General features: G+C 45.5%; 1 protein-coding gene across 18 annotated transcripts in view; it reads right to left on the bottom strand.

The window, feature by feature from the left end:
• The window catches only part of MTMR3 (myotubularin related protein 3), a 248,542-nt gene that overhangs the window by 43,697 nt on the left and 188,453 nt on the right, over nucleotides 1-16,392 (bottom strand). For all 18 annotated transcript variants that reach the window (XM_033956412.1, XM_033956413.1, XM_033956430.1 and 15 more), the window contains 4 exons: nucleotides 14,087-14,218; nucleotides 13,529-13,640; nucleotides 1,911-2,106; nucleotides 777-962 (listed from right to left, as the gene is read on the bottom strand). In XM_033956412.1, coding sequence (XP_033812303.1) covers nucleotides 777-962; nucleotides 1,911-2,106; nucleotides 13,529-13,640; nucleotides 14,087-14,218 — 626 coding nt within the window. The remainder of the gene's footprint in view (nucleotides 1-776; nucleotides 963-1,910; nucleotides 2,107-13,528; nucleotides 13,641-14,086; nucleotides 14,219-16,392) is intronic.

The raw sequence follows: 16,392 nt of genomic DNA on the forward strand, positions 1-16,392 counted from the left end.
AGGAACTTGTCCAAACTTTTTTTTTTTTTTTAGCTTCATTAACTGCTCTTACCACATCCTCTGGCAATGAGTTCCAGAGCTTAACTATTCTTTGTGTGAAAAAACACACAAAAAAACCAAGTATTAAATTTGATTAGTATTTTTAGATATTGGAGTTCTCAAATTAGTATCTCCCTCCTTTACTAACATGTAGCGTTGCTTTTAGTGCTGGCAACTGCTCCGATGCTCATAGGAATTCTATGAGTGTCGAAGCAGTTACCACCGCTAAAACCCAAGGAAACATATTAGTAAAGGAGGGGGTATGTTTGTTTATTAAACTCTTTCTATACCGCTTAAACTACAAATAAGAATAAAGCAGTTTACAAAATAATTCAATACAGCCGTAAAAGAACTTTATTACAAACACAGGAAAGATTAGTTCAAACACAGAATAAAATAAATATTGACATGCAGAAAATACAAAGGAATCAAGTTTGTTGAGCTCAAAAAAAGCTAATCAAAAATAATGCGCCTTTATATTTTTTAAACCTCACTAAATGCTCATCTTTCCTTAATTTCAAAAGGTAAACTATTCCATAAAGCTGGAACTGGGTAGAAAAATGCACAATTTCTAGTAGATGCCATATGAGCCTTAGAAATACAATAGAAGCCTGGAGATATTTTTGCCCTATCTGGAGCCACTTGTAAATTATAAAAACAGGTCAGACTTCACCTGATTAGCTACGGGTCTCAATACATTTTAAACGGCTAATTCCAGGTTTCAAGTTGCTACTTACAAGGAATGCTTCATTGAACTCAAAGGAGCAAGGGAACTGTCGCTGGAGCTGATGAACACAGTCCAGCCACTGCAGAAATACTGGGCATCGTTCATTCAAGTCATCAGAATTTTCGCCATGACCACAGCGATCTGCAAACTTGTGACCAAAATCCAGCCACTCCATTTCAACCAGTACCTGGAAACCCTTCAAGAAAACAAGCAGCAAGGACATCTGGTCAGGGAAATATACTAAGGGGAGGAGATCAAACAGAGAACCTATACTTTGTCTAATGATGCTTTCCCAGACATTCTTGATGGTACTGATTACTTCTACTGGTTAATTTCAAAACCATTCAAAACCATTACTAGTCATAACAGGGGTTGCCATTCAGCATATAACCAATAACTGGAAGAATCATAGTAACCTTAATTATACATTTTGGTGGAATACAATTTGTCATATATTCAAAATGGAAAGAGTAATAGCAATACAAAGAGGGACATATCCTAAATTTATAAAAATATGGGGGCCATTGACAAAGTATTGTACTGAATGAATAATAGGATTTATCTTCTTCTTTTCTTCTTTTTCTTGTCTTCTTTATGGCACACATGGAGGGGGGTAGTGAAAATAATTTTACATAACATGTTATAATATGGTATACAATATGTATAAGGTGATTGGAAAGTACTTGAAGGGTGGGGGGTGGGAGAGGGGATAAAAAAAATTTGTTCAGAATATTATGTAATAGATATAAAAGTGATATTGTGTATTCATTAGTTGTAACTCAATATTTTGTACACTTCATGTAAAATATGAAAATGAATAAAGAATTATAAAAAAAAAAATTTCAAAACCATTCAATAAAGCATCATGAAAATGAGCAATTTGCCTCTAAATTATCAATAAGAGTTGAACAGGAGCCACCAGATTGCTTCATATCGCCAAGTGTACAGTAGTTCCAATTCATATCAAGGAGCCTTGAAATGCTAGCAAAGGACTAGTTAATCTAATCTAATCCTTAGGTTTGTATACCGCATCATCTCCACGTTCATAGAGCTCGATGCAGTTTACAGTAGGAGAAATAGGAAGGAACTACAACAGACTAAAAAGGGAAGAGTGAAAGTGCATTGACTCAGGGAGTTTGCATACCTCTATGGTCCTGTAATAAGGGTCCAGTAACAATTTAGCCAGAGCCACTATCTGTGGAGTGCGATCCCAGCCATCAGAGCAGTGCACAAGAACAGGTCGCTGGTCTCTGTCCAGTGCGTGTATAACCAAAAGGGCAGATTTCAGGAGCACAGAGAGATGCTGCAACCACTTCGTACTTTCTAGTGCAGATAGCCAGCTGAAGCAGAAGAGAGGTTATTAGTAAACATCATCCACAAAGGATGTGAAATATAATTTCAAACAGCATCACATTACAAAGCTGTCAGAGGAAATCGCAGGCAATACAATTTTACTGAGAGAATGGTGGATTCTTGGTAGCACCACTAAGGGATTGGCTAATACACCTAGTCCCTTGGATAAGAAGACTGTAAAGAAAATCAACCAGTGAAATAGAAAGAACTTTTATATAATGGACATCAGTATGAGCCCTTAATGAATAAACGTAAACCTCTGGCTCAGGCGATATCTCAAAGGTGACCAACACCAGACCATAGTCTAAGTGAGAATTGCCTCATACATCATAAAGTCCATAAAGAAATTAATAAGCATGTTATTTGTTTCTTTAATTTCTTTTGAACCTTTGCATTATGTTTTGTTAGTTCTTGTTAGCTTGATATTATATTACATGACATGAACTGTTAGTGAGCATTTGCACTTTATATATTGCCTCTTCATCTCTTTTTAATTGATTTGAACATCATGAATTACTAGTGAGCACTTGCAATTTGTACCTCATTTTAGAATTACAGTGGTACCTCGGTTTACGAGTGCACCAGTTTGCGAGTGTTTTGCAAGATGAGCAAAACATTTGCAAAATCGGTGCCTCGGAAACCGAGCATGGCTCGATTTACGAGCGTCCCCCCCCCCCCCCGCAATCCGTCACCCCCCTGACGCGATTGGTCACCCCCCCCCCGGACACGATTGGGCATCCCCCCCCCCCGACACTTCTTACCCTCATCTGGGCACCGGCATGTCCTGTGCTTGGTGCCGGTGCCTGAAGATCGGCCTCCTTTTCTGCTTGGCCTTGAGCATCTGAGCATGCTCAAGGCCTAGCAGAAGAGGAGGCTTATCTACGGGCACCGGCACCAAGCACATGGCGCGGATCATGGCGCGGCATGGATCATGGCGCGGGTGCCGGATCGCAGGGGGGGCCTTCGGGGGGAGCAATGCCGGTTCTCGTGGGGGGGGAAACACAAAGCGAGTTTCCATTATTTCCTATGGGGAAACTCGCTTTGATAAATGAGCACTATAGTTTCTATTTTATTGTTATTTATCACGTTGCACTTTATATGGTCCATTGTATCATTGTATCATTTTATTTATTAGGTTGGTCTTTAGGGAGTGTATGTATTTATTGTGCCTTTATTACCCCTTTTCCCCTGGTGTACAAGTCTAATTTTTCATTGGGAATGTGATTTTATTCACATGCTTATTAATTTCTTTATGGACTTTATGATGTATGAGGCAATTCTCACTTAGACTATGGTCTGGTGTTGGTCACCTTTGAGATATCACCTGAGCCAGAGGTTTACGTTTATTCATTAAGGGCTCATACTGATGTCCATTATTTAAAAGTTCTTTCTATTTCACTGGTTGATTTTCTTTACAGACTTCTTATCCAAGGGACTAGGTGTATTAGCCAATCCCTTAGTGGTGTTATTTTTAGGATAGTATTGGCTTTTATCCAAAGGGTTATACTATTGTGCTGTTTTGGATTCTTGGTAGGCCATTTCAGGTGAGAAAGCAACCAAAAGGAGGAGAGAATTTGCGAATGCTTCTGAGAGATATGAGGAGCCGAGGCAAGGTTAAGAGATTTGGAGATGCTGTAGGGGGATGTAGCCAGGTTGGTTTAAAACCCTTATTTTCTAAAACTGGCTACATTGTGTTAAATCAACAGGCTGAAATCCCTCAGCATTTTTTCAGCTTTCATTCCAAAGTGGAAAGTTCTCAGTCTTTAGCAGGATCAAAACTACAAGACTAGGGACTGCACTATCCTATTTATTTTCCATGTAGAGGTATAAGATCCTTTATCTGAAATTCTAAAAACCAAAAATCTCCAAAAACCAAATTTTTGTAACTGATTTGTACAAAAAAACAGCTTATTTTTAACATCAACAGTGAAACCTGGCCAAAAGTCACTTCAAAGTCTTCAGTCTACACTGAAAGTAGTTCAGTTTTTTCTTACCTCATACTGGTGTACCTCGGAGGTGATGCTAGTGGCTGCAATGATTCATATTTGTTGCCTGCTGCAGCCCTGCATACTTCTCTGTTGCATCCAGCCAGGAAAGAAAAAGGAAGTGATATCAGCAAGGCAGGAGATGGCAGAGAGAAGCCAGCAGGCAACAAATATGTATCACTTCGACCACTGGTGACACTATTCCAAAAACAAAAACAAAAAAAATTCTATAAATCTGAAATGTCTCTGGTCCCAGGCATTTCGGATAAAGGATTGTGAGCCTGTAGTAACTCTACCTTTTATGATACATAATTTTATGCACACCAAAAAAAAGGGAGACAAAAACCTTACACCAAAAAACCAGCAGTAAATGTCATGAGTAGGGATGGACCAAGGGTTTTCCACAAGAGAGAAGAGACAAACCAGAGGAACAAATTCAAAACTCCTTAAATAATAAAAAAATAATAATGGAATCAACCACTGTAAAACAGCCTAAGGTGTAATAAGTTCCATATCACAACGTCCACCAGAAGATAACACAGTTAAACAGATGGACCCCACATTCCCTACAGTGTGTGTTAAAAGCTGCCATCACCAAAGCACTTCATAGCACATTAGACTCGGTAATGGCACAAACCACATACTGTGACTCTTGAAGCAAGCATTCATGCTGAAACACATATCTGTGTCAGGTCCATCTGTTTAATTGTGTTATTGTCTGGCAGACACCGTTATGGAACCTGTTAGGCCTTAGGCTGTTTTTACAGTGATTGATTTTTTAAAGGAATATTGAACTTTTTTCTTCTGACTTCTCTTTCTTCTCTTCTGTGGAAACCCCTTGGACTATTCCTACTTATGATATTCGTTGCTACATAATTTTACATATGAAAAATAACTCAAAATTATGTGGCCTATAAATATATGTGCACTGACACGATCTCACAATTATTCACACTTCAGGTGTAAGTTTTTCAAAGGATGGAGATGCAATGTATAAACATATTTTAGAAAATATACAGGTAAACCATGCCGAAGACACCTTCTAAGGAGAAGGTGTAAATCTGAGTTATTAGAACTACTGTAGTTTGAAGAGCCTATTTTATAAAAGGTACACAAATAACTATGTTGCCTTTATAAGAGAGATACTTTCTGGACACTTCATGAAGGCATCTTGTAAAGCAATGTTACTTACCGTAACAGTTGTTATCCAGGGACAGCAGGCAGCTATTCTCACTAGTGGGTGATGTCATCCGACAGAGCCCCGATACGGACATCTTGCAAGCATGTCTTGCTTGAAGAAACTCAGAAGTTTCGAGATGCCCGCACCGCGCATGCGCCAGTGCCTTCCCGCCCGATGCTCCGGGCGTGTCTCCTCAGTTCAGGTAGCTAGCAGAGAAGCCAACCCAGGGGAGGTGGGTGGGACGTGAGAATAGCTGCCTGCTGTCCCTGGATAACAACTGTTACGGTAAGTAACATTGCTTTATCCCAGGACAAGCAGGCAGGTATTCTCACTAGTGGGTGACCTCCAAGCTAACCTCAATGGGATGGTGGGAGAGTTGGCAACTTAGGAGAATAAATTTTGTAACACAGTTTGGCCAAACTGTCCATCCCTTCTGGAGAAAGTATCCAGACAATAATGAGAGGTGAATGTATGAACCGAGGACCAAGTGGCAGCCTTACAAATCTCCTCAATCGGTGTCGATCTGAGGAAGGCTACAGAGGCTGCCATTGCTCTGACCTTGTGGGCTGTGACCTTACAGGGAAGGGGTAATCCAGCCTGGACATAGCAGAAAGAGATACAAGCCGCCATCCAGTTGGAGATGGTGCGCTTCGATACAGGTCGTCCCAACTTGTTTGGATCAAAGGAGACGAAAAGTTGGGGAGCAGTTGTGTGTGGTTTGGTGCGATCCAAGTAGAAAGCCAAAGCACGTTTACAGTCCAGAGTGTGTAGAGCTGATTCTCCAGGATGAGAATGAGGCTTCGGAAAAAACACTGGAAGCACAATGGATTGGTTGAGATGAAAGTCAGAGACCACCTTAGGTAGGAATTTCAGATGAGTGCGGAGGACCACCTTGTCATGATGGAAAACTGTGAAAGGTGAATCCGCCACCAAGGCCTGAAGCTCACTGACCCTGCGAGCAGATGTGAGGGCCACCAGAAAAACCACTTTCCAAGTGAGAAACTTTAGTGGAGCCTTGCTCAGAGGCTCAAAAGGAGGTTTCATAAGCTGAGAAAGAACAACATTGAGATCCCAAACCACTGGAGGCGGTTTGAGAGGAGGATTGACATGAAAACGTCCTTTCATAAATCTGGAAACCACAGGATGAGCAGAGAGAGGTTTCCCTTGTAGAGGCTGATGGAAAGCCGCAATAGCACTCGTATAGATGTCGACTTGAGACCAGACTGAGACAGGTGTAGAAGATAGTCCAATACAGAGGATAGGGAGGCTCGCTGAGGCTCCTTAGAGTTAGAATTACACCATGAAGAAAATCTAGTCCATTTTTGGGAGTAGCATTGACGAGTAGCAGGCTTCCTGGAAGCCTCCAAAACATCCCTCACCGCCTGGGAAAACTGGTGAGGAGTTACGTTGAGAGGAACCAAGCTGTCAGGTGGAGAGACTGCAGGTTGGGATGAAGCAGTGATCCTTGATGTTGAGTAAGTAGTGAAGGAAACACTGGAAGAAGGACCGGCTCCCTGCTGCTGAGTTGAAGTAGAAGGGAGAACCAAGGTTGTCTGGGCCACCGAGGAGCTATCAGAATCATGGTGGCATGGTCGGACTTCAGCTTGACCAGAGTCTTTTGAATGAGAGGAAATGGAGGAAACGTATACAGAAAGCGATTCCCCCAATCCAGCAGAAAGGCATCTGCCTCGAGGCGAAGAGGAGTGTAGATCCTGGAGCAAAAGAGAGGCAGTTTGAAGTTGTGGGGAGCCGCAAAGAGGTCTATCTGAGGTGTCCCCTACTGTGCAAAGATCTGATGAAGGGGTGAGGAATGCAGTGTCCATTTGTGAGGCTGGAGGAGACGACTTAAGTTATCCGCCAAGACATTGTCCTTCCCCTGAATGTAGACAGCTTTGAGGAAGGCGTTGTGGCGAACCGCCCAATCCCAGACTCTGAGAGCTTCCTGGCAGAGGGAGGCCGAGCCCGTGCCCCCCTGCTTGTTGACATAATACATGGCGACCTGATTGTCTGTGCGAATGAGGACCACCATGTCGTGAAGCAGATGTTGAAAAGCTTGAAGAGCATTGAAGAAAGTCTCTGAGCTCCAGAAGATTGATTTGATGGAGGCGGTCCGCACTGGTCCAGAATCCCTGAGTGCGATGACCATCCAGATGTGCTCCCCAGGCATAGGTCGAGGAATCGGTTGCGAGAACCTTCTGGTGGGGAGGAGTGTGAAACAGCAAACCTCTGGATAAATTCGAAGAGGTCATCCACCAAAGTAGAGACTGCCGAAGAGCAGGAGTGACGATGATGTGTCGAGTCAACGGCTCCGACACCTGAGTCCATTGAGACGCCAGGGTCCACTGAGGAATTCTGAGATGGAGTCTGGCAAACGGCGTCACATGAACTGTAGAGGCCATGTGACCCAGGAGGACCATCATGTGTCTCGCTGAGATGGGCTGGCGAGAAGACACAGACTGGCAGAGACGAAGAAGAGCTTCCAGGCGCTGAGGAGGAAGGAATGCTCTGAGGTGGATGGTATCCAGGACCGCCCCGATGAAGGGGAGCGACTGTGAAGGTTGTAGATGAGATTTTGGAAAGTTGATCTCGAATCCCAAACTCTGCAGGAACAGAACCGTGGACAGGGTCACCGAGATGACCTCCGAGGCCGAGGGCGCCTTGATGAGCCAGTCGTCGTGGTAGGGGAAAACCTGAAGACCCCGGTTCCGGAGTGCCGCGGCCACTACTACCAGACACTTCGTGAAGACTCTGGGAGACGATGACAGGCCGAAGGGAAACACTCGATACTGCAGATGCAGATGTCCCACCCGAAATCTGAGGAACTTGCGAGAGGCCGGATGAATGGGAATGTGAGTGTAGGCCTCCTTGAGATCCAGAGAGCATAACCAGTTGTTCTGCTCGAGGAGGGGGTAGAGAGAAGAAAGGGTCAGCATGCGGACTAGGAATTTGTTGAGGACCCTGAGGTCCAAAATGGGGCGCAGGTCGACCGTCTTCTTCGGAACAAGGAAGTACCGGGAGTAAAACCCCTGGTTGTGTTGGTCCACAGGGACCGGCTCGACGGCCCGGAGCAAGGCCTGGGCTTCCTGAAGAAGAAGGGCAGTCTGTGTCAAGTTGGAAGGATACTCTCTTGGCGGGTGGTCCGGAGGGACCCGATGGAAATGAAGAGAGTATCCTTCCCCGATGATAGTAAGGACCCAGAGGTTGGTGGTTATGGCCTCCCAGCGATGATAAAAATTATGGAGGCGTCCTCCGATGGGAAAAACAGGGGGAGGCGGAACAAGACTGGTTATGCCCTCTACGAGACAGTCAAAAAGGCTGAGGAGCCTTAGGGACAGCAGACGGTTGAGACTTTTGCTGAGCCTTCTGAGGGGGCTGCCGCTTTGCAGGTTGCCTCGCAGGAGGAGCTTGCCTCGGCTGATAACATCGCTGATATATCAATGGCGGTCGAGGGGGCCGAGGCTGCTGAGGCTTAGGCTTCGGCCTAAGAATGGACTGGAAGGACTTTCCATGATCAGACAGCTTCTTAGTGACTGTCTCGATGGATTCGTCGAAAAGATCCGCCCCAGCACACGGGACGTTTGCCAGCCGGTCCTGAAGATTCAGGTCCATGTCAATGGTTCGTAACCTGGCCAAACGGCGCATCGCCACAGAGCAGGCCGCCGCTCGGGCCGAGAGCTCGAAAGCATCATAGGCAGACTGCATCAATTGAAGACGAAGCTGGGACAGCGAGGCAACCACCTCCTCGAACTCAAACCGAGCCTGAGACTCGATGTAGGGCGTGAATTTCCGAAGCACAGGTAGAAAAAATTCCAAGTAGGTGGCAAAGTGAAAATTATAATTCAGGACTCGAGACGCCATCATAGAATTCTGATAGATGCGTCGTCCAAACTTATCCATGGTCCTGCCCTCGCGTCCCGGAGGCACCGAAGCATACACCTGGCCAGGATGAGACCGCTTGAGCGAGGATTCAACCAGGAGGGACTGATGAGAAAGCTGAGGCCCCTCGAAGCCCTTATGATGCACCGTGCGGTACCGAGCATCCAATTTGCCAGGGACCGCAGGGATAGAGTAAGGAGACTCAAAGCACCTCATGAAGGTCTGGTCGAGGAGCTTGTGCAGAGGTAGGCGTAAGGACTCGGCCGGAGGACGAGGCAAGTGCATGGTATCGAGGTACTCCTTGGAGTATCGAGACCCAGCATCGAGGGTAATGTCCATGTCATCCGCCATCTGTCTGAGAAACGAGGAAAAGGACAGTTGGTCCGCCAGCGCCGGTCTTCGAGAAGGACTAGAAGAAGTCGAGGCTTCAGGCTCTATAGAGGCCTGCGAGCAACAGGGTGAGTAAAACACCTCGGGGTCCTCGAACTCCAGGCCCGGAGGAGGAGACCTAGCCGAAGCAGAATACCCCATCCGAGGCAATTTCTTCTGGGGTGAGACGGTAGAGTGTCGAGAGGAATGCCTCGAAGAGTGTCTGGATCGATGCCCCTCTCGATGCCTGGAAGGGGATCGAGCCCTTCTGTGAGAATACTGGTCCCCAGAAGCCTCCAAGGAGCAGATAGGACTCGAGGCCGTCGATCGGAGAGGCGAAAGAGTCGGCGCCTCCCCAGAAACCGCCCAGGCTTGATAGGGGGTTCGGAAGAACTCGTCCTGCTTCCTGCTATGCCCAGGACTGGGAGGCCTCGAAGGTGGACGCCACACTGTGTCATGGGGCGGAGTAATAGGTTCCAAGTGAGGTAAGTCGCTAAGGGAAGCTTTCCTCGAGGGGATAGGCTCCAAGGGAGGCATATCACTAAGGGAGGCCTTTCTCGAGGGAATCGGTTCCAAGGGAGGCATGGCACTACCCAAGGACTACCTCGACGAACTGGACACCGCCCGCCGTTCCTCCTCGCTATGCAAAGAGGTCGAACGGTGCGGTGGAGGAGGGGGGGGGACGGGCCGCCCCTCGGAGCCAGAACTGGCAGGTCACCCTGGATCGAGGCAATCAGCCGGGGACCCATGGTGGTCATGAGTTCCACAAACTGAGCCTCCAGAATGGACCTCAGCGAAGCCGATATGGAGGGATCCGCACCAAAAGGGGGCCCTTCCGCACGGTCTCCGCGCTCTTTCGGTGCTGCGTGCTTTTGCTTGCCAGCCTTCGGCACTTTAAGCACCACCGGTGGAACTATAGGGGTCGATACCTGTTCCGAGGAGACGGAGGAAGGCACCGGCGCCGAGGTCGAAACCGGCGTGAACGAGGCTGGTTTCAGAAGGCCCGAAGCAGCCGGGGAGGCAGAGGGCTTCACCGAAGAAGTCGAGGCACCAGTCGATGTCGAAGCCGAAGGATCCAACGAAGCTTCCATCTTGAACATGGACTCCCACAGCAGGCAGCGGCGCTTAAACGCTCGCGCCGTCAGAGTGGAGCAAGGCCGGCACGATTTCGGAAAGTGGTCCGGGTCCAGACACTGTAAGCAGCGTCGATGAGGGTCCGTGAGCGAAATTGCGCGCTGGCACTTGCTGCACTTTTTAAAACCGGTGATCGGCCGGGACATAGGCCGAAAAAGTTCCACCGCAAGGTCGAAGGCGCGGGGCCCCAGCCACGCGGTCGACCCGGTATCGGAAGTAAAAATTTTTTTTTTAAAAGAAATCAAAGAAAGAAAATAAACGCACGGGAGAGCCAAAAGAACCCAACCCGCGGCAATAAGAAGGCAAAAAAACAGATTCAATGGGCGCAGAATTGAAGTGAACTTCTCAGCTCCGCGGAAGAAAAAGAACTGAGGAGACACGCCCGGACCATCGGGCGGGAAGGCACTGGCGCATGCGTGGTGCGGGCATCTCGAAACTTCTGAGTTTCTTCAAGCAAGACATGCTTGTGAGACGTCCGTATCGGGGCTCTGTCGGATGACATCACCCACTAGTGAGATTACCTGCCTGCTTGTCCTGGGATAATGGACATTACCCCCTAAAATTCTCAGTAAGCAGCCATATCATTTACAAAACTGGCCTGCATACAGAAAAAGAAACAAGAGACGAAAAAAAAAAAAACACCTGACATTCATCAATAGTGTTTGACTTCCTCTAATATATAGCCCCAGAGTCAGATGCAGTCGGAAAGGATGAGCTGGAGTGGTAGCAGAAACAAGGCTGAAAATCAATCGATCATCACGGAGGAACTAAGGATGGAAATTTGTATGAAGGATGATGAACGACGAAAGAAGTTTGAAGAAAGTACATTTCTTTTCCCTTCTACTTTTCTTTGTTTTCTAAAGAAAAGTAGACAATGGATAGAAGAAACTTGAAAATATTTAAAATAAAAAAGAAATGGGAAGGAGTAACAAGAAATACATCTTTCTTCACTCTGCAGAAAACCGACAACCTTGCAAGCTGAAGTCGGGAGGGAAGGGACTCGTAGGCTTTTAGACTGCCCGCACCGCCCATGCACAAAGCTTAAAGTGATACTACACTTTTCACCGTCCGTACCAGGCTGCATGGATGACATCACCCACATGTGAGAATATGCTGCCTGCTTGTCTAAGGATAATTCCTGTTACAGATAAGCAACTGCGCTATCTGTTCGATAAATTATTTAAATAATCAAATTGTAATTCACTGTGACTGTACAGTATCTTGACATTGTGAACAGTACAGAACTGTGAGGTAGTTCTGGTATATAAATGGCTTATGTTATGCTAAAATAATTTAATTATATTGCAACAATGGCTACCATGAGACCCTAGTTCTTCAAATCAGCAAGAAAATAGGCATACAGTAGAAAACATATTAAGCGACCTTGTCTCTCGTGAGTCCTCCTTTGTAAGAGTTGTAAGAGGGGTGGACTTGGTGTTCCCAATTTTCCTCTTTATCACAGAGCAGCCAAGGCTCGAGCTGCAGTTAAGCTGTAGTTCCAAAACTGAGTCTAGTGAGCAAGATTCCCTTATTCTACCTTCTTTGGCTTCTTCCCAAGCATCGGAGACTCTCTGAAGGCTGTTCTCCATCTACTTTGGTGACATTTCATGCTTGGGACACTTTGAGTTCTATACTTCATGCCACACTCCTATTATCTTTAACCCTGCATTTTAACGTGGGCTTATTTTAACTAAGACCTTATCGGTTTTGGAGACTCCAACGATTGGAACGTTTAAGACAGTTTTTTGATGAGATCATAGATTTTGATACACTGGTTGCCACATTCTTTCCCCCATACTCATTGCTATGCTTACCTGCAACTGCTACTTTTTTGTCTGCCAAGCATCTTAAGCAGCTTATTTTGAGGGACCCAGCCTACCTATACGATATATGCAAGTACTACTTTTCAACTATGGGTCTTGTATCTGCTTTACATTGTTAGATATGTCATCAGGGCCTAACTCTAGTGGTTCATCGACAGTGGTTCATTGAACTGAAGGTAACCTATTCTGAAACTGACTTGAATAGGTTTGTGCGACTCACAAATGGAAGATTAGATAAAATGGAGCTTGCCGTTTATTTCTAAGGATTTAAATCTACAGGAAAATTCTGTAGAGATACTTTATCGATGGTACTTGACACCAGTGAGGTTACATCATTATTTTCCTGCAGTGTTGCCCTTTTGTTGGTGACGCTGTGGAAAACTTGGTAGCACAGCACATATATCTAATGGCAATGCTTGAAGGCCAGATCTTTTGGAAAGCTATTCAAGCTATTTTGCTTCTCCTGGGATACCAAGTACCTTAGGCCCCAAGTATTTTCCTATTGAACAGAGCAGCTCCAAGTTTTACCATTGCAATGAACTTCCAAACACAACAATGCTTCCTTTCTGCTCATTTGACACAGTTCTAGAAGAAGTTGGGGACTCATCTTTGCACACCTGGCTCTGTCTTCTTCATTGTGTGTGAGAGCAGTGCAGTTGAAGAACCTTGAGAAATGAGAAAAATTGTGGGGCCCTCTCACTTCATTGAGTTCTTGATATACTGTACTTTACATCTGTTCTTATTTATATCTACTAATCTCTTCTCTACATGGGAGAAGGGGGAGAAACGAAACATAAAACTTGCAAAAACTAGTTTTTTTAAATTATTACTTAATAGAATTATATTTTCCTTGAGTGGAGTAAGTTATGAACAATTTAGCTAATTGGGATTTTTGGAGTAAGATATGAGCAATTTAGCTTTTGTATTTTTGCCTGTTCCTTCTTTGTCTACTAATATTGGCAAGGGTTTTTTTTTTTCCTCTTGCTTTCTGTATATTTCTCTAATTTCAATAAAAAAAAGTTCAGAATAACCATGCACTAACTTGGTAGGGTCTGGCATCTGTGTGCACAGCAGGCGCAAGGACTGGAAACTCTTGCGGATAGAATGGATATTGGCCATACCCATGAACACTACTTCACAATTGGGATAATACTCTGCAAAGAACAAGAACCATAAAGAAACATTTTTAATAAAGGGACTTAATTCTACAAACTTATTCTTTGAGCACTGAGTTCAATAAATAAAAAGTGCTCAGGCTCTGACTAACAATTTCTTTTTTCAAGCTTACAAACACCCGCCCCAAAGAACAATTAGAAAACAATCAGAAGTCACCTCCCGGTTTATAATTGTAAAGTTTAAAATGAAATACAAGAGGCATATATTGGGATACAAGGTTTTTTGTTCTCTTATTCTACCAGTGTTATATTTAGCCTGGGACCAAAGGCTTTAAAAGACTAATGCTGAATACAGGCCTTCTCAGAATCCCTCTTTCACAATGTATGAGATAAAAGTACTCACCTAGGTGTTTACAGACTCCACACCTTCTACCCTGTATGTTAACAGATACTCACCCTCCCTGTGTGTTATCAGAGCCACTCACCTGGGCACTCACAGCCCCCACCCTTTGCCCGATTGGCCACAGCAGCTGTATAGGAGCGTGCATCCAAGATTAAGAGCTTCTGTGGTTGAATGGCCAGGCTCTCTGCTCCTGATGCATTGGATATAGAAGAATCTGCAAGTTGAAATAAAATAAGAAAATTAAGTCATAAAAATTGTTACACCGGGTCAGACCAAAGGCCCATCTACTGTAGCCCAGCATCTAGTTCTAACAATGACCAATCTAGGTCACAAGTACCTGGTAGGATCCCAAGAAACTCTTAAGAGAAAGCCTAGCAAGGCCTCGATGACAAAGGAAGCATAGCATAATGGAGAAGTCGTGAGGATGCGAGGTCAATAATTTAGCCATGGGTGTAAAGTTCAAGTTCACTTTATTAGTAGTAGCACTGCAAAGACTTGAAGACTCTTCAAGCCTTCACAGTACTATTATTAATGAAGTGAACTTTCCATGCATCTACCATCCTTTCTGTGGGAAGGAATTTCCATGGATTGCTCCGGAGCCTGTCACCTCTTGACTTCATCCTATGCCTTCTCATTGCAAGGTTTCCTTTCAAGTGAAAGAGACTCGACTCTTGCACATTTTGCATTACGTGGGTGTTTAGACATCTGTCGTGTCTCCCATCTCCCGCCTTTCCTCTGGGGTGTGCAGGTTGAGATCTTTGAGTCTGTCCCTGTGCGCCTTGTGATGAAGACCACATATCATTTTGGTGTCCTTCCTCTGGACTGACTCCATCTTTTTTGTATCTTTTTGGGGGTGCGGCCTCCAGAATTGTACACGGTGTTTTAGGTGAGGTCTCGTACAGTGCTACTCCAAGAGCCATGGACTGGGCCGAGGTACGCAAAAGATCATTCATGGCATCAGAGAAATAAGAAGCTCTCAACTCAATCTTAGCCACTTCCTGATCCACTAAGGAGCAGGCAGCTGACTTGCGGTCAAGAACTGTTCTCAGACTACTGGAAACAAGCCCGGGCTACTAGACCGCCACACAGTGTCACCAGGAAAGCCACATCAAAACTTTGGTTGGGCAGAGCCTCCATTTTACAGTCCTCAGGGTCTCTCAGGGCCGAACCGCCTTCAACCAGCATGGTAAGTCTGCACGCAATAGCCGAGACAACTGCATCAACCACAGGAGACTTAAAAGTATCTCTATCGCCATCAGGGATAGGGTAGAAGACGTCTCGCCACATACTGTGCCATGCAAAAAAGCACATCTGGAACTTTCCACTTAGTGTGCACTACATCCTGAATATCTTGATGCATAGGGAAAGAGCAGGATGCTAACCGATCTCTCTTAGAAGAAGGTCCACAACACGAGGGGGGTCCTTAGCTTCCTCTTCAAAGTGTAAAACCAAAGATACCTGAAGAATGAGCTCCTGCAACTCATCCTGGAGAAAAAATGCACACAAAAGATGCGTCCTCGCCAACTAGCGCCTCTAAAAGGTCTCCATCCAAAATGTTAGGCCTTCCCCCCCCCCCCCATGGATCTGTAAGGTTCTCACCAAGATCCAAGTCCTCATCCGGAGAAAACTGGTCATAAAAGAATCCTCATTCCAAGATGCCTGCAGCTGCTTGGACGATGGCTGAGGGGGTTGAACAGGAGCAGCTGTGGAAGAACACCACCCCCCTAAGAAGACCCTGTGACATCTGGGACCGGACAAACTGCACCCCAGAGTGCTCAGGGAGTTAGGTAATGTCCTGGCAGAACCGTTAGCCGTGCTCTTCAATCTCTCACTGAGTACAAGGACAGTCCCCTTGGACTGGAAAACAGCTAACGTCGTTCCTCTACATAAAAAAGGATGCAGGACAGAGGCTGCAAATTACAGACCGGTGAGTCTGACATCGATAGTATGCAAACTCATGGAAACACTGATCAAACGCCAATTGGACACGGTCTTGGACGAAGGGAATCTACGGGACCCCAATCAACATGGATTCACCAAGGGTAGGTCCTGCCAATCAAACCTCATCAGCTTCTTTGACTGGGTAACAAAAAGACTGGACGAAGGAGAATCACTGGACATAGTATACCTGGACTTCAGTAAAGCTTTTGACAGCGTCCCACACCGCAGACTGTTAAACAAGATGAAATCGATGGGGTTAGGAGAGACTCTGACGGCATGGGTCAATGATTGGCTGAGTGGCAGACTTCAGAGGGTGATGGTTAACGGTACTTTCTCTGAGACATCGGAAGTGACCAGCGGGGTGCCACAGGGCTCGGTCTTGGGTCCGCTCCTCTTCAACATATTCATAGGAGATCTGACTCAAGGGCTACATGGTAAAGTAACATT

Source organism: Geotrypetes seraphini, chromosome 8 (genome assembly GCF_902459505.1).
Source record: "Geotrypetes seraphini chromosome 8, aGeoSer1.1, whole genome shotgun sequence".
NCBI classification, from domain to species: Eukaryota; Metazoa; Chordata; class Amphibia; order Gymnophiona; family Dermophiidae; genus Geotrypetes; species Geotrypetes seraphini.